This window comes from Fringilla coelebs (assembly GCF_963513975.1).
Source record: "Fringilla coelebs genome assembly, chromosome: 14".
NCBI classification, from domain to species: domain Eukaryota; kingdom Metazoa; phylum Chordata; class Aves; order Passeriformes; family Fringillidae; genus Fringilla; species Fringilla coelebs.
Window position 1 is genome coordinate 1,300,521 of NC_140040.1, and position 24,742 is coordinate 1,325,262.

The 24,742-nt window shown below is 64.4% G+C and overlaps 4 protein-coding genes across 8 annotated transcripts in view; 2 read left to right on the forward strand and 2 right to left on the reverse strand.

The window, feature by feature from the left end:
* ANKRD11 (ankyrin repeat domain containing 11) overlaps window positions 1-3,105 on the forward strand; it is a 128,732-nt gene extending 125,627 nt beyond the window's left edge. For all 3 annotated transcript variants that reach the window (XM_084214997.1, XM_084214998.1, XM_084214999.1), the window contains exons 10-13: window positions 57-155; window positions 246-389; window positions 1,436-1,528; window positions 1,878-3,105. In XM_084214997.1, coding sequence (XP_084071123.1) covers window positions 57-155; window positions 246-389; window positions 1,436-1,528; window positions 1,878-2,063 — 522 coding nt within the window. In that variant the 3' untranslated portion in view covers window positions 2,064-3,105. The remainder of the gene's footprint in view (window positions 1-56; window positions 156-245; window positions 390-1,435; window positions 1,529-1,877) is intronic.
* Window positions 3,106-5,245: 2,140 nt separating this feature from the next.
* SLC22A31 (solute carrier family 22 member 31) lies at window positions 5,246-8,745 on the forward strand (the record flags this gene model as incomplete). The annotated part of the gene is given in 12 exon segments (XM_084214963.1): window positions 5,246-5,584; window positions 6,089-6,192; window positions 6,266-6,420; window positions 6,584-6,752; window positions 7,035-7,156; window positions 7,260-7,368; window positions 7,448-7,662; window positions 7,758-7,869; window positions 7,953-8,278; window positions 8,281-8,370; window positions 8,373-8,455; window positions 8,458-8,745. Coding segments are annotated over 12 exon segments (2,112 nt in total).
* A 104-nt stretch (window positions 8,746-8,849) lies between these two features.
* CDH15 (cadherin 15) lies at window positions 8,850-14,267 on the reverse strand (the record flags this gene model as incomplete). Its single annotated transcript, XM_084215082.1, has 14 exons — window positions 8,850-9,047; window positions 9,121-9,276; window positions 9,356-9,492; window positions 9,876-10,115; window positions 10,183-10,419; window positions 10,487-10,629; window positions 10,716-10,969; window positions 11,038-11,223; window positions 11,337-11,465; window positions 11,679-11,839; window positions 11,929-12,073; window positions 12,151-12,306; window positions 12,431-12,574; window positions 14,217-14,267. 14 exons carry the CDS (start codon window positions 14,265-14,267, stop codon window positions 8,850-8,852), a joined length of 2,337 nt encoding a protein of 778 aa, XP_084071208.1.
* Window positions 14,268-18,230: 3,963 nt separating this feature from the next.
* ACSF3 (acyl-CoA synthetase family member 3) overlaps window positions 18,231-24,742 on the reverse strand; it is a 50,978-nt gene continuing 44,466 nt past the window's right edge. For 2 of the 3 annotated variants that reach the window (XM_084215232.1, XM_084215234.1), the window contains exons 8-10: window positions 20,572-20,706; window positions 20,085-20,196; window positions 18,231-18,750 (exon numbers count right to left, since the gene is read on the reverse strand). In XM_084215232.1, the coding sequence (XP_084071358.1) occupies window positions 18,633-18,750; window positions 20,085-20,196; window positions 20,572-20,706 (365 nt within the window). In that variant the 3' untranslated portion in view covers window positions 18,231-18,632. The remainder of the gene's footprint in view (window positions 18,751-20,084; window positions 20,197-20,571; window positions 20,707-24,742) is intronic. The other variant, XM_084215233.1, reaches the window with a different exon arrangement.

Sequence of the window (24,742 nt, forward strand, 5' to 3'; positions counted from 1 at the left end):
GCCCCCGGGCTGTGCCCCTCGGAGGTGCCGCTCTCACCCCCCGCCTGTGCCCGCAGATCGCGCCGCCGCCGTCGCTCGCGGAGCCGCTCAAGGAGCTCTTCAAGCAGCAGGAGGCCGTGCGGGGCAAGCTGCGGCTGCAGCACAGCATCGAGCGGGTAAGGGACGCTCCAGCTGGGGAGCAGAGCCCCGGTTTCCCCTGCTGGCGAGGCTGAGGCTGCCACACTCACCGCTCTGCTCTTCCTCAGGAGAAGCTCATCGTCTCCTGCGAGCAGGAGATCCTGCGGGTGCACTGCCGGGCAGCCAGGACCATTGCCAACCAGGCCGTGCCCTTCAGTGCCTGCACCATGCTGCTGGACTCCGAGGTGTACAACATGCCTCTGGAAAATCAGGTCAGTGCCTGGCACAGTGGTGAGGAAGTGTCTCAGGGACTCTGCAAGACCCTGAGGGAGATGGGCTTTTCTGGAGGGATGGAGGCATGTTGGAGTAACTCCTTCATGGAGGCAGGAGTTACTAATGCTCTCCTTGCTCAGGTCACCCACCACGGCACACAGGTGCAGGATGTCACCTCCCCCTGAGGGCAGGGGTTAGATAGGATATTGTGAAAGAGTTGTTCCCTGTGAGGGTGGAGAGGTCCTGGCACAGGGTGCCCAGAGCAGCTGTGGCTGCTCCATTCCTGGAAGTGTCCAAGACCAAGCTGGATGCATTTTGGAGCAACCTGGGATAGTGGGAGGTGTTCCATGGCAGGGGGTGGAATGAGATGGACTTTAAGGTCCCTTCCAATCCAAACTGTTCTCTGACTTGGAACATCATTTGCCTAATTGTCTAATTGAATGTGGGATACAGGGAGTTCATGTCTCTTAGGAGCAGACATGGCTCAGCTTCATCAGTGAGTCTTGGGACCCTCCATCCTTCTTGGTCAGGATCATCTGCACACTGGAAAGGCTTCCATCACTACACTGGGAGGTGTTTCTGCCTGTGGAAGGAAGGGAAGAGAAACATTACACTGCTGCATTGCAGGAGGGATCCTGGGCAGGGACAGAATCCTGGGATTTATTAGTGAGCTGTGTATTGATCCAGGAGCTCTGATTTATCCGCCGGCATTTCCCAGCCAAGTGTCTGTGCTGCTGCTCTCCTGGCGTCGGTTGAAGGAGTCAGAGAGGTGCAGGTGCTGTGATGGGCTGACATGGACAGACTCCCTGCAAAGCCAAGAGAAACAGGGAGTATGTGCACATGGGTGCATCCCCACCTGAGGCTGAGCCCCTGGAGAGGGCTGCAGGAGCAGCTGGCAGCAGTGATGTCCATCCTCCCTCCCTGCAGGCACTGCAGTTCTGAGGAGTGTGTGCCCAGGAGGGGCTTGAATATGGCCTGTGAGACCTGTAACTGCTTAAAGCACAAAACTAATCTCATGTCTGTCCCTTTGCTGTCCCATCCTTAGGGAGACGAAAACAAATCGGTCAGAGACCGTTTCAACGCGCGACAGTTCATTTCCTGGCTGCAGGACGTGGATGACAAGTATGACCGGATGAAGGTGAGAGCTGTGGGAGCCCCGTGCTCCAAGCAGGGGCATTCCAGGGGAGTTCTGCCTGTGGATGGAGCCTGGGAGCTGCCTTAGTGGCTTCCAGCACAGAGTGGGTGTCCAGAGATTGTCAGGGCAGTGCTGCATGGGAGTGGATGCTCTGGAGTGCTGACAAGCCTTTGGAACCCAAACTTTCGGGTTTGCCTCGGCTCCTGCTGGAGCTGGGCTCAGCAGAGATTCCAAATCGGGGTGTCCTGTGTGTGGCACCCCTTGCTGCATTTAACACTGCCCACAGTGGCTGCATAGTCCTGCCTGTGCCTGCCGCTCAGCCCTCACGTCCCGTTGTTCTTTCCCAATCCAGACATGCCTGCTCATGCGACAGCAACACGAGGCAGCTGCCCTGAACGCGGTGCAGAGGATGGAGTGGCAGCTGAAGGTGCAGGAGCTGGACCCCGCGGGGCACAAATCCCTCTGCGTGAACGAGGTGCCCTCGTTCTATGTGCCAATGGTCGACGTGAACGATGACTTTGTGCTCTTGCCGGCATGACAGTTCCAACCCAGGAGACATCTCTGAACACTGGCAAGGACGGGAGCGCTCCGAGGTCGGGCGGTCGAGCTCACATTCACCCTTAACCGCTTGCTGATGAATCCCTGGTCAGAGGAGGAGGAAGCAGCTATCGGCAGAAAACAAAACAATAAGAAAAATAATTGCACTTTCTTCACGACGTGTCCCTCGCTTCCGGACTGACGCGGCCCCGCGGGGCAGCGGGCCGGGCGCAGCTCCTTCCCGCCGGCGCCCGCGGCGGGGAGGCTCCGGGCAGCGCGGGCAGCGGGCGCTCAGCGGCCCCGGGACTGGCCGAGGCGCGGAGGGACGAGGCCAAGGACACCGTGTGTGTGTTGCAGAAGCTGCTGAGCGGGGCCAGCAACCACGTGAACCATGTACTTGTGAACACCGTGATTTCCAGCTCTCTGTTTTCCACCGGGCGCGGATCTCCTCTCGGAGAAGCTGCAGTAGGAAACCATGGGGGGAGGGGGGGTGTTTGAGTTTCTCGTTCCATCATGGGTATGTCTAAAAAAAAAACAAAACAAAAAATACTACAAAAAAAAAAATCACAAAAAAACAAAAAACCAATTAGAAACAAAAGGACAGTGTCCGAGTTGGGCAGCGGCGGCTCCGGAGCGGGGACAGCTCCGGGATGTGCCGGTGGCCCCGCAGCAGCCGCTGGGGACGGGCAGAGGAGCCGCCGGGGCGGCACGGCCGGGGAGACGGCGACGCAGAGAAAGGACTTTGCCAACTGTGTTTTTAATGGAGTAAAATCCACGTGGTTTATATATTTTTTCCTTTAATCTTGGGCATTTCGTTTCTCTTTCTGAGAACATAACTTGAAAACACTACAGAGCCAATACTCATATAAAGAAAAATTGTATCCCATAAATGCTGTACAGTTTTTATATACATTAACAATGTACTTTTGCTGCCTTCTAGATAATTTATTTTGCAACACATTACTGCACAGTTGTAAATAACTTATGTACTGTAACATCACTTTCAGTTATGTGTAAAGAAATAAATAAATTAATTAAAATTATCTTTGTATTTATAGTTCACCCTGGGCAGCAGTTTCCCTGTCAAGGAAAAGGTTGCTCAGAGCAGCTGCCCATAGCAGGGGATGGAACAAGATGAGCTTTAAGGTCCCTTCCGATCCAAACTATTCTATTGTTTTAAACATCATTCTCTTTTCCATGCCTCTCTGTGTGCAGTGGGATTGGAACCCTCCAGGGGTGGGTCATGAGGAGAGGGGACCCCCTGTGTTGGTGAATTCACTGAGGAGGAGATGCTGTTCTGGGGTTGCAGTGTGGACAGGGATGGGTGGATCCAGGCAAACTCAGTCCTCACTCACCAGCTCAGGGATGCAGCTGGAGGCAGATCCCAGTGCCTCTCCAGGACCTCTGTGCCTTCCTTCCTGCTGCTGCCCAGCCTTTCCTGGTGGCTGCAGCTGCCAGCCCCAGGCAGCAGTGAGAGGTGGCCCCCACAGACCCCCACTGCCAGCTCTGGCTTCTCCAGCTTCTGTGCTGGGGACCAGAGGGGACCCCTGGATTCAGCCCCCAGCTCCCCTCACTGCTGCCAGCTTTGCGGCCACTTGAGGAATTTTCCACGGTGGGGGCAGGGGGATCCTGGAGGATTTCACTCCAGTGCATCGCAGCAGCTTCCAAAGAGCCAGAGGGGTCCCTCTGTCCCCTGCCCTCAGCCCCTGCCTTGGCACTGCTGGCACCAGGACTGGGGCACACACAGCCCCAGCAGGATGGGCTGTGCCGTGTCCCGGCTGCAGCCAGAGGGATTCTTCCCTCACCCTTTTCCTGGGCTGGGGATGAGTGTGGTGGGGCACTGGAACCAGTGCTGGGAGCAGGGGCTGAAAGCAGCCACAGGTAACACTTGTTCTTGGATGAATTTCCATCCCTGGTCTTTATCTTGTTAAACAGCCATAAGTTTGTCTCAGTAGTCTCACAGAGAGGCCTTTCATGAGCATGTAAAGCTGGAAAGTCCCATAGGCTCATCTGACCACGGTGCTGGTGACCTTGGGAGTCTCCAGGGTCAGTTTTCCTCCCAGTGTAACTCCCAGACGTGTGGGGGTGTGGATCCCTCAGAGGGAGGTAAAAAATGCAGATGGGATTTCTCAGTGTGATTTTTCAATGTGAGTTTGCAGGTGTGATTTTTCAGTGCGGCTTTCAATGTGATTTTGCAGATGGAGTTTTCCCACCATTGCAGGTCTGAAGCTGAGCACCCGAGTGATGCTGCTGCCCCCAGAAATCACATCTGTGAGTAAATTTTAGAAGGAAGAGGGAAGTAAAGCCTGTTTGCAGTTTGGCTGCTCTGTTGGCTCTTCCCACGGGCTCACGTGGTGCTGGGTGCCAACACGTTCCCTTCCTAGAGGGGGTGTCACAGATTCCACTGGCACCCTGTGAGGTTTGGGGGGACCTGGGTGCATTTGTGGGTGTTCCCAGATGGGTCCTGGAACCCCCGGCTGCACCCCAAGACCCTCAACACCAGCTGGGCCAGGGGGTCCCCCAGCCCTGAGAGGGGTCAGGAGCACCATGGAGAGGGGGGTCTGAGCTGGGGTGGGGGCAGTGAACCAGGACTGGGGGAGGGCAAACTGGGGCTGAGCTGGGGGCAGTGGGGCTTGGAGAACCAAACTGGGGGGCTTGGGAGGGGGCAAACCAGGCTGGGGGTGCAGCGGGCTGTGGGAACTGGGGCCAGGGTTGGGGGGAGCAAACCGGGGCTGAGGGGGGCGAACCGGGCCGGGGTTCTGACCTGGGGCTGGGGTTTGGGAACCGGGCTGGGGAGACAAACCAGGCTTGGGAGGCAATCAGACCGGGACTGAGCCTCGTGTTGTAGGGCAGTGAACGGGGGCTGGGTGTCCGAACCGGGACTGGGGGGGTCCGAACAGGGGCTGGGGGGGTCCGAACAGGGGCTGGGGGATGTTGAACCGGGACTGGGGGGTCTTGAACGGAGGCTGGGGGGTCTGAAGCGGGCCTGGGGTCTGAACCGGGGCTGGGGGCTCTGAACCGGGGCTGGGGGGGGGTCTGAAGCGGGGCTGGGGGCTCTGAACCGGGGCTGGGGGTCAGTTCCGGAGGGAGCCGTCGGGGCGGTGCCGCGGGGCGGGTCCGGCCGGTGCCGCCCCACCTGGCCGCGCCGACCCGAGCGCTGTGCCGGTGCCGGTGCCGGTGGCGATGGCGCTCGGGGGGTCGCGGCCGCGGGGCCGGCGGGCGGCGGGGGGGTGGGCGCCGTGCGCGGCGCTGGCGCTGGGCTGGGCGCTGGGCTGGGCGCTGGGCGCGGAGCCCCCGCACCGCTGCCGCCCCGACACCGCGCTGCTGCCGCCGCCGCTCCGCCGCCTCGGGGGCCCCGCGCTGCTCCGCGCCGCCGTGCCGCGCCTCCGCGGCGGCTGGAGCCCCTGCCAGCTGTACCGGTATCCCTCCGGGGCCCCCCGCCCCAACGGCACCGGGCCCTGCACCCGCGGCTGGCACTACGCGCTGCCCGCCGCCGGCCTCCGCGCCAACCTCGTCACGCAGGTGGGCACGGGGGCGCCGGGAGCGAGGGGGTGCCGGGCCTGGGGAGAGCGGGGAACCCCCGGGCCTGGGGCAGTCTGCGTGCTGGAGGGGAATGAGGGGTCCGTGGGTGAAGGAGGGGTTAAAGGAGGGGCCTGGGAACGCTCTGGGAGGGATACCTGAGAGGAGTCGGGGGGAACAAACTGGGGCGTCCCAGCCACCAGAGCCAGCTGGGGGCTCCGGTAAAGATCCCGCGGGAAAGCCCTGGGTGTGCAGGGGCAGCAGTGACCCCCTGGAAGGGGTTTGGGGCTGGCTGGGGGAGCCCTGGGGAAGGGGGCTGAGGGGCTGCAGGGTGTTCAGGGCTCTTGGAATTGCCAGTACTGTCTCCTCTCATCTGTCCCCACATTTCTGTTTGTGGGGTGGGGGCTCTCCAGGAGCCCTCCAGCCCCATCCACCCCAGCCCTGTGGGCAGTGCCAGGAGGTCTTCCAAGCCCCCTACGCTGACACCTCCCCACCGTGTCCCCGCAGTGGGACCTGGTGTGTGCCTCGCGCTGGAAGGTGCCCCTGGAGCAGACCACGCACCTGCTGGGCTGGACCCTGGGCAGTGTCACCGCTGGCCTGGCCTGTGACAGGTAGTGGGGGTCCCCGGGCAGCCCCACGGGCAGGGGACACCGTGCCCAGCCCCTCACAGCCCGTCCCTGGCAGGTTCGGCCGCCGTCCCACCTTCCTGCTGTGCCTGGCGCTGGCCGTGCCCGTGGGCCTCGGCGTGGCACTGGCTGTGGACTTCCTGATGGTCCTGGTGGCACGGCTGCTCTTCGGGGCCGCGCTGGCAGGAGCCTTCCTCGCCCTCTACGTGGCACGTGAGTGTGAGGGGGGCACCCCGAGGCTGTGGGGGCTGGGGATGCTCCAGGGTGCCCTGGGGGGCTCCAGGCTGTGGGATGTCCCGGGATGGGCTGGAATATCGGATGCTCCAGGGTGCAGGATGTCCTTGGCACTCACTGTGGCCCCCTCGCCCCCTGCCAGGGCTGGAGCTGTGTGATCCCCCACACCGGCTGGGGGTGACGATGGTGGCCGGATTCTTCTGGATGGCCGGGGAGCTGCTGCTGCCGGGGCTGGCCCTGCTGTGCCGGGACTGGCGGGTGCTGCAGGGCGCTGTCACCATGATCCTGGCCCTGCTGGCTGCCAGCTGGTGGTAAGGACCCCCCGGGCAGGGGGCTGCATGTGGCTGGGCTGTGCCCCGGGACTGGTGCCAAGCTGTTCCCAGCACAGGACACCCTGCCCGGGGCTGCGGTGGGGATCAAAGGCCCCCTGGGGCTCTCCAGAGGAGTGGAACCCCCCCACCCTGGGTAAATGTTTGCTCAGGTTTGAAGCTGAGGGTTTCTGGGCAGCGTTGCTTTGAAGCCAGGTGGGAAGGTCAGGGCTGGAGGGTGGCCAGGCCCGTGGGGAGCCCCGTGACCTGACACTCGTGCCCCAGGTGCCCGGCACTGCTGCTGGAGTCCCCGCGCTGGCTGCTGGCCACACGGCAGCTGGAGAGGGCCAGGAAGACTCTGCAGGTGCTGGCCGAGGACAACTGCCCCCAGGACAGCCTCCTCGCGGGTGCGTGGGGGGACTGCGAGGGCCGTCGGCCCCATCCCCGAAGCCGGGGCTGTGGGGTGGTGGAACAGAGCCGGCTCTATCCCGGTTTCCCCTCTCCCGGCAGAGCTGGAGGCCCTGTCCGAGGGGCCCCCGCGGCCCCGGTACCACTCAGTGTGCGAGATCTGCGGCACCAGGGTCATCTGGAAGAACGGCGTCATCCTCGGCTTCGCGGCGTGAGCGCCGGGCGTGTCGGCGGGGTGGCCCTGGGCCGGGGGGTCCCACTGGCGACCCCCTGACCCCGCTGTCCCTTAGGTTCATCGGCTCCGGCATCCGCCACTGCTTCACCCGCAACCTGGTCCCGCACCTGCCCCACTTCTTCTCCTCCCACCTGGCGCTGCTGGGCACCGAGGCGGCCGCCTGCCTCTTCGTGTGCCTGACGGCCGAGCGCTTCGGGCGCCGCGCCATCCTCCTGCTCTGCACCGTCCTCACCGGCATCTCCTCCCTCTTGCTGCTGGCCCTCACCCAGTGTAAGACCCCCGCGGGACCCCCGGCACGCAGCCCCAGCCAGGGGGAAGAGAGGTGGGTGCGGGGTTTGGCCCCTGATGTGCTTCACCCCCCGCAGACCTGCTGGAGCTCATTGTCCTCACCCTGTCCGTGGTGGGCACGGCCGCCTCCCACGCCGTCACCATGCTCAGCATCTTCTTTGCCAGCGAGGTTCTCCCCACCGTGGTCAGGTATGGGGGAGCTGCCCCCCTCTTGTGCTGCCCCGGAGCGGGGGGCACCGGGCAGAGCCTCTCTGAGCACGTTCCTCCCGCAGGGGCGCCGGGCTGGGCCTGGTCGTGGGCGCCAATTTCGTGGGCAAAGCCGCGGCGCCCATCACCGCCATCCCCAACAGCCGCGGCTTCTTCCTGCACCACGTCGTGTTCGCCTCCTTCGCCATCCTGGCCGTGCTCAGCATCATGTTACTGCCCGAGAGCCAGGGCCGGGGGCTGCCCCAGTCCCTGCAGGACGGCGAGAGCCAGCGCCGCCCGCCCCTGTTCCGCCGGCCCCCCCGCGAGGACCACCTGCCCCTGCTGGCCCCCCACGCCATCCCCCACGACTATTCCCGCCTGGCCGCCTCCACCAAGAGGACGCTGCGCTCCCCGGACCCCCCCCGCGAGATGTAGCCGCGCCCCCCGCGCTCCCTGGGGCCCTCCCTGCTGCGGGGGGCCGAGCAGGGACCCCCGCCCAGGGGTGTTAGGGGAGCAGCGGGAGGCGTGGGCTGGGGCCGGGTCCCGCCCCAGGAGCGGCGGTGCTGGGAGCCCTGGGGCGGGGGTGAAGCCCCCCCGGGGGTGCTGCCGGCTCCCAATAAAAGTGCCTTGTTTCTACGGGTCGCTGGTGTGGGGGGGTCACACACCCCCGCCACCAACCCCCGCGCTTTATTATGGGGGTGCCCAGGGGTCTCCTCGCCCCCTCCCCAGCTGTGTGGGGCTCAACCGGGCGTCCCCCCCAGATTTGCCGAGCTGGCTCTGGAGGGTGTGTGGGTGCGCACCCCCTGCACGGAGGCCTCTCGTTGCACACGCGTGTGCAAAGCCGCTCCAGCCGGGCATCCTGTGCGGGTCCATTCGTGATGCCTCTGGGCATCTCCTCAGTGTGTGCGAGCTGCCCGCTGTCCCGTCCCTGCCCCAGCCCCTCCGTGGGCAGCGGGGCGTCCCCCTCCTGCGCCCCCTCCCCGCTAGTGCCCGTACAGGTCGGCCAGGCGGCGGAAGCGGGGCCCCCACTCGCTCAGGTAGTCGTAGTCCTGGTCCTCGTCCGTCAGGCTGGACACGATGGAGCTCAGCGGGCTGGCCACCGAGCCCGAGCCCTCGTAGTCGTAGATGAGGGCCGTGTCATAGGGGGGCACGCTGGGGTCACTGTCAGCCGCCTCCAGCCCCTGCGGGGACAGGGGGTCACCGTCAGCCCGCCGGCCCTGGGGCGCTGGCGGGGGCTGCCGGGCCCTGACTCACCTCGTTGATGAAGTCCTCGATGTCCGACGGGCTGCTGGGCAGCTTGCGGGGGGCCATGGGGGTCCCGGAGCTGAGCGGGGCGTCCCTGCGCAGGGGGGGCTTGGCCCGGGGGGCGAAGAGCTCGGGGTGCCGGAGCTGGTTGATGTCGTAGGCGTCCTGCGAGGCCGGGAGGGGTTTAGAGGGGCAGGGCCGAGCTGCGGACCCCCGGGACGCCCCTGCCACGGCTCCTGCTCACCTGGTCCTCCTCGCCCCCGCCCTGCTCGTCGTAGTTGAGGATGTTGTCGCGCATGTCGTCCCGAGAGCGCTGCAGGAGCCCCTTGCGCAGAGCCCGGCGGCGCCCGCGCACCCGCGCAGCGCCCAGAGCCGCCAGCACTGCGGGGACACGGGGACACCACGGGGACACGGGACACGCGTGTGGGCATGGGGAGGCGCGGCGGGCAGGGGGTGATGGCCGGGGTGGGATGCAGTTGGGCTGAGAGGAGGGATAGGGGCGGAGGCAGGGATCGGGGTGGGATTGGGAAGGGACGGGCAGCGAGGGAAATGAGGGATCCGGATTGCGGTCATAAGGGATTGCTGGGTAGGGGGGCGGTGCTGAGGGACACGGGTAGGGTTGGGTGGGAGGCCAGGCCCAGGATGGGGTGCTGGGTGCGGGTCAAGGTGACAGAACGGGCTGGTGGGGTTCGGAAGGGGTGGCCAGGACCAGCACAGGGGTGCCGGGGGGCGGGGTGGGGAAGGACGGTGCGGGCCCCACTCACCGAGGAGGAGGATGGTGCTGCCCACGATGATCATGAGCGCCCCGAGGGTGATGCCGGCCCCGGCGCTGGCCGCGGCCAGTGCCCCGTCCAGGCAGGTGCCGTCCCGGCCGCAGTGGCACACCGAGACGTTCAGCAGCTGCAGCTGCTCCCGCGGGGGCGTCCCCGAGTCCCGGAGCAGCAGCGGCAGCGAGTAGGGCCCCTCGGGCAGCTCCGCCAGCACGGCCAGCACGGCGTGGGTCACTGCGGGGTGGGCAGGGGGTCAGCGGGACTCTCTGTGCAGCGTCCCCCCTCCCCGGCTGGCCCTCACCATTGAAGCGGGCGATGCTCCAGTTGCGGGCGAGCTGGGGGTGCTGGGGGCTGAGCTGGAAGTGGAAGGGGGCTCCATGGGGGGGGCGGTCATCGTCGGTGGCCCCCAGGAGCAGGGTCCCCCCGCGGCCCGGCCGCCCGCAGAGCACCCCGGCCGGCGGCTGTAGCTGCGGAGCGTGGTCGTTCACCTCCAGGATCTCGATGGAGAGGGTGCCGGTGGCCGAGAGCGGGGGCTCGGCTGGGGACAGAGCACAGGGGTCAGCGGGGGCAGCGGGAGCGAGGGGCCGGCGGGGGCGGCTGCTCACCGTCGTCGCGGGCGAGTACCAGGGCGATGTACCAGCCGCCCTGCAGGAAGGCGGACGGGTGCAGGAGCTCCCGCTTGGTGCGGACGGTGCCGGCGTGAGGGTCCATCTGCAGCCAGTCCGCGGGGTCGTAGAGCAGCGCGTAGCTGTGGGCGAGGGGCTGCGTGAGACATCGCCCCCGCCCCGCTCCGCCCCGCGGGTGCCGGGGCCGTGGCGGGGGAGCGGCACTCACGAGAGGGTCTGGATCTGGTGGGTGTCGGGGTCGCTGGCGGTGTAGGTGGTGATGGCGGTGCCCGGGGGTGTCCCTTCCAGGACGCTGATCCGCCGCGGGTTCTCGCGGAACGCGGGCGCCTCGTTGACGTCCCGCACCCGCACCCGCACCGTGGCCAGCGCCCGGGGGCTGGCGGGGGCCGAGGGCTCCAGCGGCCGCTCGTTCTGCACCGACACCGTCAGCTCGAAGCGGTCCCGCACCTCGTGGTCCAGCGGCTGCCGGAGGGGCCAGGGGTCAGCCGAGCCGTGCGACCCCCGGTGACCCCCGGCTGCCCCGTGCCCACCTTCACCACGGAGAGCACGCCGTCGTTGGTGTGGGGGTCGGTCCGGATGGCGAAGGCGCCCTCGGGGTCGCCCTCCAGGATGGTGAATTTGGCCAACCAGCTGGGCGAGCCCGCCAGGTCCTTGTCGTGCGCAAAAACCTTGCCCACGTCCACACCGGCCGCCTGCTCCTCCACCTCCATGGAGAACTGGGGGAGAGCGGAGCGGGGCTGGACTCTGCCCCTTTGGGATGCTGCGGACCCCCGGCGGGAGCAGATCCCGCCCCGCAGACCCCGGCACGTCCCCACATCCCGGCTGCTACCTCCTCCTTGGTGAACTCGGGAGGGTTGTCGTTGATGTCCTCCAGGTAGATGACGGCCGTGGCCGTGGTGGTCAGCCCGTCCCCGGACATGTCGGCCGCCTGCACCGTCAGGTTGTACACCCCCATGGTCTGCGGGGAATGAGGGGCCGGAGCTGAGCCCCCAGGGAGCGCAGAGATCCCCCAAGGAGCACAGAGAGATCCCCCAGCTGCTGCCCACCCACCCTGTCCCCACGCCTGGGTCTGCTCGTGGACGGAGCTGCGGTTTCCCCACGGGTGTCCGTGGCTGCCCCGAATACCGGTGCCGGCCCAGTCCCATCCCGGTGACCCCCCCCCCCCCGGTACCTCCCGGTCGAGGCCGGGCCGTGCCGTGCAGATCTCCCCAGTGGTGGCGTTGATGCTGAACATTCCTGCAGCGCCCTGCTCCAGGATGGAATAGCGCAGTGCCGCGTTATCCGTGTCGGGGTCGTCGGCGTCGGTGGCATCCACCGTCATCACGCAGGTCCCTGTGGCCCAGGAATGCCCGGTGGGTGCTGGCACAGGGCTGGTTCGGTCCCCCCAGCCCAGCCCAGCCCAGCCCCCCGGGCGGACCCACCTGGCTCAGCCCCCTCCACCACGCGCCCGGTGAACACGTCCTGCCGGAAGAGCGGCCGGTTGTCGTTCTGGTCCACCACGATGATCTCCAGGTCCGTGGGGTCCTCCAGGGTGACCCCGCCCAGGTCCAGAGCGAAGGCTCTCAGCTGTGGGTGCAGAGTGGGGGGTCAGGGTCTGCCTGGGGACCCAGGGAGGGGCTGTGGGCACGCAGGGCCATCCTTACCCGGTAGCGGTCGTGCTCCTCCCGGTCCAGCATGGCGTTGAGGAAAACCTTCCCGCTGAACTTGTCGATGGAGAAGATGCCCAGGGGCTCCTCATCCACCCCCGGCCCTTTGATGCTGTAGATCACCCCTCCGGGCTGCTGCTTGTCCGACTTGATCTGCCCCAGAAAAATCAGGGCTGGGGGTCCCAGGCTGGGGGTCTGTGCCCCTCTGGGGGTGCCCCTGTGCAATCCCCCTGCCCACTCTGCGAGCTGGGAGAGAGGCTGGGGGGCTCTCACCTACCTGCACCAGGAGGTGGGGGATGCGCTTGTGGTTCTCCGAGACACTGATGGGGGGGATCACCCAGGCCCTCTTCACCCGCCGAGGAGCCTCGTGCTGCCCCCAGGCCTGGGGGGCTGCACCCCCTGCCTGGGCTGGGCTGGCACCCTGGGGGGACACGGGGCTGCCAGAGAGCCCAGAGCTCCGGGCTGGGGTGGAATGCCAGGGCAGTGGGCAGGGAGCTGCACCCGGGCTGGGTGTGCACAGCGGGGTACACGGCGCTGGAGTCAGCGCTGGGTCCCCCTGATGGGGTTGGGGTTGGGTTTGGGGTAGCGCAGAGACCACCCAGCTTCCCCAGGAGCTTTGTGTCAGTGTCCCCTGCCACCCTGGTGTGATGGTGATGGGGGTCCTGCTGGGCTCACCAGGAAGGGGTGCCCCACAAATGACCCCGGTGGTGTCCTGGGCATGGGCTGTGCCCCACAGGACCCCTGGGAGGGGCTACCTCGGGCAGGCAGCGCCTACCATGGCCTCCCCCCATGTCACTGTCACCACACGGATGTGGCAGCGAGGGTCGGCGGCTCAGAGATCAGTTTGTGCTGTCAGTGTGACCCTGCGGGACAGGGCTGGGGTGCTGGGGGAGGCCTGGGGTGGAGCTGGGGGCTGTGAGGGGGAGATTGGGGATGGAAACAAGGGGAACAGGAGTTCGGGGGGGCTGCAGTGGGGTCAGGGACCTGTGGGTGCGGTATGGGGCTGTGCAGGACCGAGGTCAGGGATTTGGGGTGATTGTGGGGGGGGCAGAGCCATGGGGACTGTGGGAGCTGGGGTGGGGAGGGGGCAGAGAGGTGTGCATGCAGCCCCAGTTCCCTGCCACCCTCGTCCCGGGCCCCGGGACAGGCGCTGTCCCCTCTCCGAGGAGGGAGCACATCTGGACAGCACCAGCCTTGCACCCACATCTGTGCCCAGCTGTGCCTGCACCGCTGGCTGCCGGGGGGTCCCTGGAGCCCCAGGGGCCATGTGTGCCCTGATGGGGGACAGGGGAAGAGGGCAGTGGGGCTGGCTGTGCCAGGGGTCCCTGGGGAGGGGGTGTGGGGAGGGGGGGCTGTGTCCCAGCCCCACAGGGTGGGCAGGACAAGGGGCTGGTTCTGAGGCTTGGGGGCTGCGCTGTGGCCTCCAGGTCTTTCTCTGCTCCCTCCTCCAGCAGGAGAAACCCCCTGCCCGTCCCTGGGGGCCACTGGAGCTGGGGGACATCGGGATGTGAGGGAGGGACGCTGGGGGCCCCGTTCCCGTGGGGCTGCCCTGCAGATCCCCTTTCCTTCCCCTGCCTTGAAGCGGCCGAGCACAGGGTCCAGGCCAGAACCCCAACGGCCCCGTGTGGCTCAGGCCTGAGACCAGGATGAGGGGCTCTGGGGGGGCATGAGTGGACAGGGGGGTGCAGGGAGCTCTGGGACCACAGCTGGGGTGGAAGAAAGAGGAGCAGGGTGTCTTTAAGCGGCTAACCCTCCCCCAGATCCCATCTCAGCCCATCCCGGTCACAGGCGCAGGCAATGTGCCGGAGCCGCAGGCCCCCCCCTGCCACCGCCATCTGTGGGGTGGGAAATGCCTCAAGAGGGGCTCCGAGCCCCCGTCACCCCCAGCCCCATCCCCGCTGCCCCCAGGGATGAGTTTCCACGAGGACTGGGGTCCGGCCGACCCCTGGCTCCGCGTGCAGGGCCCCCATTCCCGCCAGCCCTCCTGGGGCACGGGGCCGGGGGTCCCCGTCCCACCCGGTGCCACCCCGTCCCCGCGGCCCCGGTGTCCCCGCGGCCCTTACCCGAGCGCAGAGCGGGGCGAGCAGGCAGGCGAGGAGGAGCGGGGGGCCCATGGCGGAGCGGGGCACAGCCCGGCCGCCGGCCCCGAGCTAAAATAGCGGCGGGACTGGCTGAGTGACAGCACATGTGCTGCGGGCACCGGACCCCCCCGCGGGCAGCTGGCCCCGCCGCCCCCGGCCCGCAGCCCGCAGCCCCTGCCCTGCCCGGCCCGCCGGGGGCCCGACGGGGGAGGTGCGGGGGCCGTGGAGGGATGCAGGGGCGCGGGGGGGTCCCCGCCGGCCGGGCCGGGGGAGCGGGGGCCGGGCCGGGGGTGCGCAGCCCCGGGCGAGGCGGGCGGAACGCGGCAGCTGCCGCCGGGCGCGCTCCGGGGATGCCGCGACGGGGCGGGAGGGAGGGGGAGACCCGGGCCCGCTGCCCCCCGGCTGCTCCGGCGCCGGGACAAGGACCGGCACCGGCACCGGCACCGGCACCGGCACAGGGATCGGGACAGGCTCCGACACCGAGAGTGGGACAGGGGCCTGGACCTGGGCCGGGACCAGGATCAGGACAGGGAGAGGGACCGGGACCGGTTCTTCCCGCCCCGCTCGGCCGCGCCTCCCATCGAGGCGAGCCCGCCCGGCTATCCCCGGCCGTTCCCGGTGCCGGTGCCATCTGTGTTGGCGTCGGGGCCCGTCCCAGAGCGGAGTCGGGAGAGGGACCGGCAACGTGCCCCGTCTCCCGGGCCCGGCGGGTTCCCACCGGGCGGGCCGGGCGGGGGCTGCTCCGGGAGTCCCGACAAGGCTCTCGGGCCCCGCTGCCTGTCACGGCGCTGCCCCCCGACCCCCCGGTCCCGATGCTTTCTTCGACCCCCGCGGCCAGTCCCAGTGCTGCCCTCGACCCCGCGGCCGGTCCCGGTATTTCTCTCGACCCCGGTCTCGGTCCTGGCGCTTCCTCCGACCCCGCGGCCGGTCCCGGTGTCTCCCCCGACCCCCGGTGCCTGTCCCGGCGCCGCCGCCGTGCCGTGGCACCAGGTGGCAGCATCGTCCCGGCCACCGGCCCGGGCCCCGGCTGCCCTCGCAGCCCGCGGTGCCGCACCGGGAGCATCCCCCTCCCGTCGGCGCGGGCTCCCGGGGGTCCCGGTGCAGCAGGGATGGAGACCCACGACCCCCCGGGCAGGGCGAAGGGGTCGAGGAGTTCTTGCCCTCCCGGGAAACCGAGTCCTGGGCTTGTCAAGGAAGTGAAAATGTGTCGGTGACACCGGTGGCACCAGCTCGACCCTGCTCGGCAGCTGTGGGGCCCCTGCCCAGCATTGTCTCCTCCTCAGGAATAAATGTCCTGGGTGCCCTCGGTGCGGGTCACCAGCAAGGGGATGGGGAACAAGGCGTGGGAAAAGGGGTACAGGAGGAGGGGTGAGGGATGCGTCCCGTCCATACCCGGGAGCTGAGCGGTGGTGGCAGGGCTGTCGCTGTCCCCGCGGACGTGTCTGAGCGGGTGAGCGTCGGGCACGGGTGACCCGCGGCGTGGCTGGGCCGTGGCGTGGGCAGCGGCGCTCACTTGCCCGTCTGTCTGTCCGATCCCATCCGTCCGCCCCGCCGCCCCGTCACCCCGCATCAGCGTCAGGGCGAGGAGCCGCCCCGGCGGCGCTGGCCGGGGGTCCTGGCGGCCGTGGCAGCGGGGCGGCCGAGCAGATGTTCCCTGCCACCGGCCCCGCGGCGCGGGGCTGGCAGACGTGACGGGCTCTGACAGGGCGCCAGCCCCGCTCCTGGGGACCGGGCTGCCGGTGGCACGGCCACGGCTGCGGCACGGCAGGGACCCACGGCCCCTGCTGTCCCTGCGCTGACGCCCCTGCCCCTGCAAACCGGGGCTCCCGGGATTTGGGGTCCCACAATTGTTGGCTCCGAGCAGGACCAGCCCAGGACTAGAATTTCCCGAGCTGCTCTGGGTGCTGGGTCACCCGATTTTGGAGGGCTCCCCCTCCTATGACACCTTCTGACCTGCCCAGCAGTGCAAGTGTCACGGGTGCAGGGACCAGCTGCACCCCACCGGGTGTTGGGACACTGACATCCCCAGCGTGGGGTGCAGCTGGACCCCCCATGAGCCCAGCGTGGCACCAGTCGTGTCCCTCCGTGTGGTGTGGCGCACTGGGACCAGCTGTGACCCCAGTGCAGAGACGGAGGGGGGTCAGGGCAGTGCCCAGAGGGAGCAGCTGGGAGTGCAGAGGTGCCACACGCCGGCACAGCCCCATAAAGCCACCGGAGCTTGGATTTTATATGGCAATAAAAGATAATGTCAGCTATAAAGTGCTGGAGCGGGTCCTGGCGTGCCGAGCTGGGGGGGCACAGAGGGGTGGGCGGCCCCCAGCTCCCCGGGGACCCCCCAGCAGGGCAGTGCCTCCGGGGTGAGTGGGTGCCCAGCTGGGGGACACCCCCAGCACTGTCACGGGCTGAGGTTACAGTCAATGCATTAAAGCTGCTGCTTTGGGTGGTGGTTGTCGTTGTTTTAATGGTTTTATTGGGAGATGCTGGGCCGGGCCTGGCAGGCCCTAATGAAGGAGATTGATGGCTTAATCGCCTGCAGCCATTACGGGGTAATTGAATGGTTGTGTACATATGATCCCACCGTCAGTGCCGATGTGGCTGGCAAGAGAAGTGCCTGGAGCTGGGGGGGACACACGGAGCCCCCCCTGCACCCTGAGGGATGCAGCGTGGGGGGAGCAGAGCCCATGGCCTCGGGACCCCCATCCATCCCCACGGTCCTGGCTGTGTCGGTGTTCCTGGAGGTCTCCAGGTTCGTCCAGTGGCACCAGGCCACCCCATCTCCATCCAGCACAGCTCCCACACTGGCCACTGTGAGCAGGTGTTTTAATGATGCTTTTCATTAACAGGCCCCACCTATAGGGATGAACAGCAGGGTGGGAGTGGAGCTGGGAACATGAGGGTCCAGCAGGGATGGCAGCCCCAAACTGGGGGTCACCCCTGACCCCCCTCCCTGTGGGAATCCCCGAGGAGCAAACCTGGCAGAGCCCCAGGCAGGTCCCTGCCGAGGTGTGAGTCAGGCTCCTCATTCAGTGTGTGACAGCCAGGTGTTTTACAGTATTTGCTACCTGTGATCATCCATCAAAGCAATCGATAGCGTTCCTGCAGAGTTTTATTAATGATCTTGTCACCGGGCTGGTGCGGGGTGCCCGGGGTTGTCGAGAATGATAGATCATTAAGAGCTTTCGCTGCTATTTATTCTCCAGTGACCTTGTCTCTCTCCATTGTTGCTTGCTTAAGAGTTATGAATGCGAGACATGATAATTTGATATTGATCTATTTGGTAAGTTAAAAAATTTACTGCATCGTTGATGTTTTAACAAAGGATGGGCTCAGGCCCTCCCACTGCTGCACATGTGTGTGTCCCTGTGCTGCCACGTGGGACACTGAGAGGTGCCTCAGGAGCTCTGGGTGTCCCTCGTGTCCCCATCTCAAATCCTTTTGAGCCTGAAGTACGGAAATCCAGGAGATGCCACTGTGGGCAGGGTGTTGGGATGGACAGAGCCCTGTGCTGTGGGCTGGAAAAATCCTATCCCCATCCACACCCCCTTCCCCTTTTTCCCAGCTCCACTCTCATCCCAGCCCCTCCCTGTGCAGCACCATGTGCCTGCCATGGTCCCCTCCATGGTCCCCTCCATGCCCTCTACATGTCCTCCCAGAGTTTTGGGGCTCTAGTGACCCTAACAAAAGCATCCCTGTAATTACTCCTGCTCCTTGTTCCTCCTGCCCTCCCTGGTGCTTTCAGAGCCCCATCAGCTGCTGGGGAGGCTGGAGCTGCCTGTCACCCCGTCAGCAGATGGACCCAATGGTTGGGGGCTGCTGTGCCCCACTGGCACCATCGACCCCCAGGGGCTGTCAGCTCACGTGTGGAGCCAAACAGGACAAAGTTCCAGGTTGAAAGGTGGAATAGTGCACTGGGGTCACTTGGTGGTGGTGGATGCACTGGACAACACAGTCAGTATTTATGTCTGATTTTATATTTATTCTTTATTTCTGCTGGGAAGTGATTCCCTGTGAGGGTGGGGAGGTCCTGGTGCAGGGTGCCCAGAGCTGCTGTGGCTGCCCCTGGATCCCTGGAAGTGTCCAAGGTTGGACAGGGCTTGGAACACCCTGGGGTAGTGGGAGGTGTCCCTGCCCATGGCAGGGGGTGGGACAGGACAGACTTTAAGGTCCTTTGCAGCCCAAACCATTCTGTGATTCTGTGATTCCTGCAAAGGGCTCCCCACAAGGAAACCCTAACTCTGCAGCTCTGGCTCAGCTCAGCCAGGAGGGACAAATCCTGCTTTTATTGGACATTAATCAAGGACTAGGCTGCAGTGAGCCCAGAGCTGCCAGGGATGATCCCTTGGCTCCTCCTCAGGGGCAGAATGCCGTGGATCAGGGCCAAGCCCCCCCAGGCGGGCACTAGGCTGGGTAGAAGCGTTTCAGCAGCTCCTTCTTGTTGACCTTGCCCATCTGGTTGCGCGGGATCTCCTCCACCACGATCAGCTCTGTCGGGATGGTGTAGGGAGCCATGGTGTCCCTGGAACACCAAACCGGGCTGTCACAGCTGGCCAGGACCAGCTGAGCCGTCCCAGGAGCACCCACAGCCCAACCAACCCCACCTGGGACCCCCCCACACCTCAGGAGCCCATTTAAGCTCAGCCCCTCGCAGATGCGGTGGGATGTTTGCTCCCAGCCCGTCTCTGCAGGGCGCAGTGACTGTCCCCGGGGCAGGGACAGCACTCAGCGGTGCCAGCCCCGAGGGGCCCGCAGGTGAGTCCCTCCCCGGGGGTTCGGGTACCGGTCAGCGATCGCAGCCCCATCCCGAGCGCAGGGGGGACTCTCCTGCCTTCTGCTGCCCGTGTGTCACCGGCCCGGGGCCGTGCCCGGCTCCGGCAGCGCCTGGCACTGGCTCTGAGGCGAGGTGCCAAGGCTGCCGAGCCCCCGGAGCCCCGCCGGCCTCCCCCCGCCGCCACCAGCGCCCGGCCATATGGAGCCGCTAACTCGGGATGGCGCCTGCCGCCGGGAAGCACCGGGGAAGGCGAAAGCCGCAAAATGAATCACTCTGAAGAGGGACATGTGTCTCCTGCCAGGGAGTGCGAGAACAGGGGCCCAGCGAGCCTAAGTGACATAAAAACTAAAGGGGAGAGACAGGGCGAGAGGGAGAGGCGGGCGGGGGCCGGGCCGGGCAGGGAGCGCAGCCGGACCCTGCGGGGATCCGCGTTCAAGGACACGAGAGCCACGTCCCTGTCACAGAGCTGGGGACAGCGACGCGGAGAGACGTGCAGGGAACACTCCGGGAGGGGGGGCTGGGCAAAGCCCCCTGCCCGGCACCAGGGACCCCCAGAACCGGGGTGGGGGATGGAGGGATCTCCTGGCTGGGTCACCAATGTCCCCAGCACAGGATTTAGGGATGAGCAGCCACCTAAGGCATAGTGAGCATCTCCTATGACGAAAAGCTGAGAGAGCTGGTCTTGTTCAGGTAGGAAAAGAGGAGACTCTTTATGAGAACTTTTCTATAGGGCCTGGAGTGCTTGGACAAGGGGGAATGGCTTCAAACTGCCAAAGGGCAGCAATGGATGGAATATCAGGAAGTAATTATTCCCTGGGAGGCTGAGCAGGCCCTGGCACCGGTGCCCAGAGCAGCTGTGGCTGCCCTTGGAACCCCTGGCAGTGTCCAAAGGCAGGTTGGACAGGGCTTGGAGCACCCTGGGACAGCGATGGTGTCCCTGCCATGGAAAGGGTGGCACTGGGTGAGCCTTAAGATCCCTTCCCACCTAAACCATTCCATGACTCTGTGATCCTGTCCATGTCCCTGCTGAGGACACTGCTGGCTTTGACCTGCTCCCCGTGTCCCCTGCCCTGGGGTTTTACCTGGCCCAGTCCTTCAGGTCCCTCACGGAGAGCATCTGGCCCTGGCGCAGCTTCACCACGGCGCTGACCCGCTGCCCCCACACCACGTCCGGGGGCCCGATCACTGCCACGTCTGCAGGGACAGCAGGGACCCCTCAGGGACCTGGGCAGCTCTGGGGCCCAGCTGGGCACAGCAGGGGCTCAGGTGTGAGGAGGAGGAGGAAGATGCCACGGGATGTCAGCACGGGAAAACACTGCGGACTTCTGTGCTGACACAAGAACGGAGCTTTTCACTGCGGGAAAGGCAGGAGGCTCCATGGTTTGAGAATTTGGAGTCAAGGGGGAGGAAGATGATGTACAGAGTGGTGTGGAGCTGGGGGCACCTAACCCTAACCCTCTGACCCCCCTTGCACAGGGTCATGCACAAGGGCAGGGCAGATTTAATTGCAGCCTCATTCCCAAAATCAGACAGGAGCTGCTCCGGGCTGGGAGCAGGAGGGGCACAGACCTGCGATGTGGGGGTGTGTGAGCAGCTGCCGCTCCACCTCCAGCGCGCTGACTTTGAACCCCCCGTTCTTGATGATGTCCACGGAGGTGCGGCCCTTGATCCAGTACACTCCATCCTTGTACGCTGCTGTGTCTCCTGGAAAACACACAGCTCCATCACAGGCTGCTCCCTCGAGCCCCCTCTGCCTTTCCTGGCACGTGGATGTGGCACTCTGCTGGTGCTGCAAGGGGGAACGGGCTCCCACTGCTACAGGGCAGGCTTGGATGGATGTTGGGAAGGAATCCTGCCCTGCCAGGGAGGGGATGCACAGAGAAGCTGTGGCTGCCCCATCCCTGGAAGTGTCCAAGGCTAGGCTGGACAGGGCTTGGAGCCAGCTGGGATAGGGGAAGGTGGAATGAGATGAGCTTTAAGGTCCTTCCAAACTAAACCATTCTGTGATTCCACAAAAATAAAAAAAGGGTGGGGAATGACATTGGGAAAATGAGCCTGTCCTGAGCAAGATGTTTGGTCCAACCTGTCCTTCCCACAGGTCAGCCCAGGTACCACAGGATGTGCCAGCATGATGCAGTTTTCACACCCCATTTCCAGCTCACCTCTGGCACTGTGGTGCAGCAAAGGCCCAGAGATTTAAACTGTCAGGGCAAGGAAACATCAGAATCAGTCCTGAAAATCCAGGCTGCTCCCCAGAAGAGCTGTGTCCCTGCTCAGCTGGCACCTGCCAAAATCCTGAGCTGCTCAGCTCAGCCAGGGAATGATTAATTGTTCCTGTATTTGCCTGCCCCTTGGCACTCCGTGGATGCTCAAGGCTGTCTGGAACATTCTGAAGTTGGGGAAAGTTTGAAACTGGAGCTCTCTGGGTGTTTGGCTGCTCGGAGTGGGGAGGAAGTCGTGGCTGCTGTGATGAACTGCCTTCTGCACCCTGATCCCGTGGTGTGTGACTGACACACGGTGGGACAGGAGACATTAATTAAATGGTGGCACTGGGAGAGCCAGGAGCAGGAGCTGCTTATTCACACAGAGAAGATGGGGGGAGGAGAGGAAATTCAGCCCTGCTTCAGTGGCACACAGCTCCCACGTCATTCTTTGGGATGTCAGCACAGGAAACCAGGCACCTTTGCTTTCCCTCTGCCCTGATGGGGTGAGTGATCCCTGACAGTTGTGCTCCCCACACAGATCCCTCCATTCCACTGGCAGCACAGCACAGGGAGGGGATATGTCACATTATTATTGTGACTACTGTGAGCTCCTGGGACCAGCTCTGTAATTCCCTGTCTCTTCCTTTCCATCTCCTCTCCAGCACCAGGCCCTGGCTGTCACTTCCCACGCTGACAGCCCGGAGTGCTCTGGGGGATGCCATCCACTGAGGACAGCCCTGTTACCCTCTGCCCTGCACCATCTGCTTCCAGCCCAGCACATCAGGCAGCCTGTGCACTGGCACATCCAGCACTCCCTGCCTCCCGAGCCAGTGGGGAATTCCAGACCAGTTAAAAGATGCTGAATTTCCTCAATGGATTTCCCCAGCAGTGCTGAGTGTCACTTCCAAAGTGGTGCTGCCCTGAGAGCCACAGCAAGGACTGTGCCTGTCCTCCTGGGGGTCACAGGTGAGTCCCCTGCCCCAAGAGCCCACCAGCCCTTGTGGGCAGCTGCTGGTGCTGTGCCCCATCCATCAGGATGCAGCTCAGAACCACAACCAGCATTCCCTGCCCTGGGCCAGCTGCACCAGAAAGGGAATTTTGGCTGATGACAGGAGGGTCTCTGACACCCCCTCCCCTGCCTGCCTGGGGCACTGCACCCAGCTCCTGTCAGCACACAAAGCTGTGGTAGCAGCACCTCGTGGCACGTGGGGCCGCGGGATTGCTGCTCCCTGACAGCAGCCATCACTGCTACCTTTGGATTTGTTTCAAGATGCTCAGTGGGCATCTGTTCTGTGAAATGTTAAAGGCTCTGCTGAGCTGCATATTGAGCAGGCTCTGCGCCGGCGGGGGCTGCCCTTTGCTGGAGTTACAGGCGGTTCTAGATATATTTATCCAGTTAAAAACATAGAATTAGGGAAAGGTTTGGGTTGGAAGGACTATAAAACTCACCTTGCTCCACCCCTGCCGTGGGCAGGGACACCTTCCATTATCCCAGGGTGCTCCAAGCCCTGTCCAGCCTGGCCTTGGGCACCTCCAGGGATCCTGGAGCAGCCACAGCTGCTCTGGACAGCCTGGTCCCAGCCCTCACCACCCAGAGAGATGGAGACACGGGCAGAGGGAGACATTGGCAATGGAGACCAACACTTCCCAACTCAAACTGTGGAGATTTCTGCCATGAGGTTCCTCAAGTTGCAAAATCCTCACTGCAAACACAAAAGGGCCCTTGGGACTCTGCTGTAGTTTGAGCACCTCCTTCCCTGAGTGCTGAGAGCTCGTGGGCACCAAGAGGCTGCCGGAGCTGCTTCCCAGGGTGTGGAGAACAAGAGCCCCTTTGCTCCTCGAGCTGAGCTGCAGGATCAAGCCCTCACCTGTGTCAACACCCTCTCCCACAGGGCAGTTTGTTCCTGGCAAACACAGCACAATTCCCACATCAAAGGTACCACCATCTATTGACCTGGGGAACGCTTTGGATCGAGAAATGAAATGCTGAGTGGCTTTGGGGAGCTCTAAGGTAGCTGAAGTATGCACAAAAAAAGGACTTTTTAGATAAATCAGGTGACTTCAGCCTGGTCTAGACAGAGGGTCAGGCATGTTCTAGGATGTGCTGGACAAACAGGGGCAGTGTTGGCCTCGCACTGGGGCTCCGTGAGTCCCAGATTTCACCCCTGCACACAGGTGATGAGGAGAGGTCAGCACTCCGGAGCTGCCCCCCAGGAGGAGCCCACCCCAGGCACACCATCCTGCTCGGGGACACAGATGTCACTCGGGAGCCTGGGAGGCTGTTTGGTAACAGGTGTCACCAGCTTGGTGGCAGTGACAGCGTGCGAGCCGGGACTGGCAGGCGGAGCCGGCCCGGAGCAGGCGGTGCCACTCTGATTTACAAACTGTCACAAAACTGTCACACGGCACCCGCGGCTCCTGGGAGCTGCTTCCCAGCCGATTTCAGGGGTGTTACCAGCTCTAGGAGAGTGAAAAGGTCTGTTAGGGCAGAGGAGCTGGTGTTGCCCTTTGAGTGCGGTGCAAAGAAGAGAATCCCCTTGGAAGGGGAAGATCAGTGAAATGTTTTTGTCCTAACACAGTGGATGTGAGAGCAGGGACGTTTCTGACTTGGCTGTGTCCTGGGTGCTCCTCCCACCTGAGGATGAGCACTGCCAGCCTGGAAACCAAAGCCCCCCAGCCCAGTGCCACCAGCAGAGCCTGCTCCACGAGCACCATTCCCAGGGATTTGGCTCTTTGCAGCTGTGATGTCCCCCATGCCTGTCACAGCTCCAGCAGACCAAGTGCTGCACAGCAGAAAATACCAAGAAACAGCAAATGTCCCCTCTGAAAGGTAAATGATTTTGCTGATTATTTCAGCCTCCTGCTCTGAGGCAGTGAATGCTCCAGCCAGGAGCTCCAGGGGCCGGAGCGGCGCCGGGGATGCTGGGGGGCTCCTCCCTGCCAGCAGCAGGATGTGGTTGGAGCACTTTCAAATATTAATTAGACCTTTTCGCCGTTAATGAATCACTCCTGATTTTTGCAAACTCTTGGTTTTCAAATACTCCCTGCAGAGCCCAGCCCAGCGCTCCTCAGAGTGGGGACAGAGGGCAGGAATGTCTCACAGCCACTCCTCCAGGTGACACCGACCTGCAGGGACACAGGAGAGCTCCTCTGGGGACAGTCACCATGTGCCACCCATGGGCAGCCAGCAGAGCTCCTGCAGACCACACAGTGCACCTTGCTCCTTTGGGAGCCTTCATGGTTTTGTTTCCAAACTCCAGGAGGAATTCCCTGCTGCCGGCTGCTCTCCTGCCATGAGGATCCCTCATTTCCAGAGAGAAGCACTGAGCAGAGCACCCACCCTCCTGCATCCCTCTGGAACTGCTGCTCTCACCCAGTGAGCATGTGGGGGGGACACCAGCTGGAAAAGCCCGGGAAGCTTGCAGGAAGGCAGTGGGAATAATCAGTCTTTGCCCTTCTCTGGTGCCTTTCAGCAGAGGATCTCCAAGCACACTGATCCAGAGGCCACTCAGGCAGAAAGGGACAGCTGGGGATGA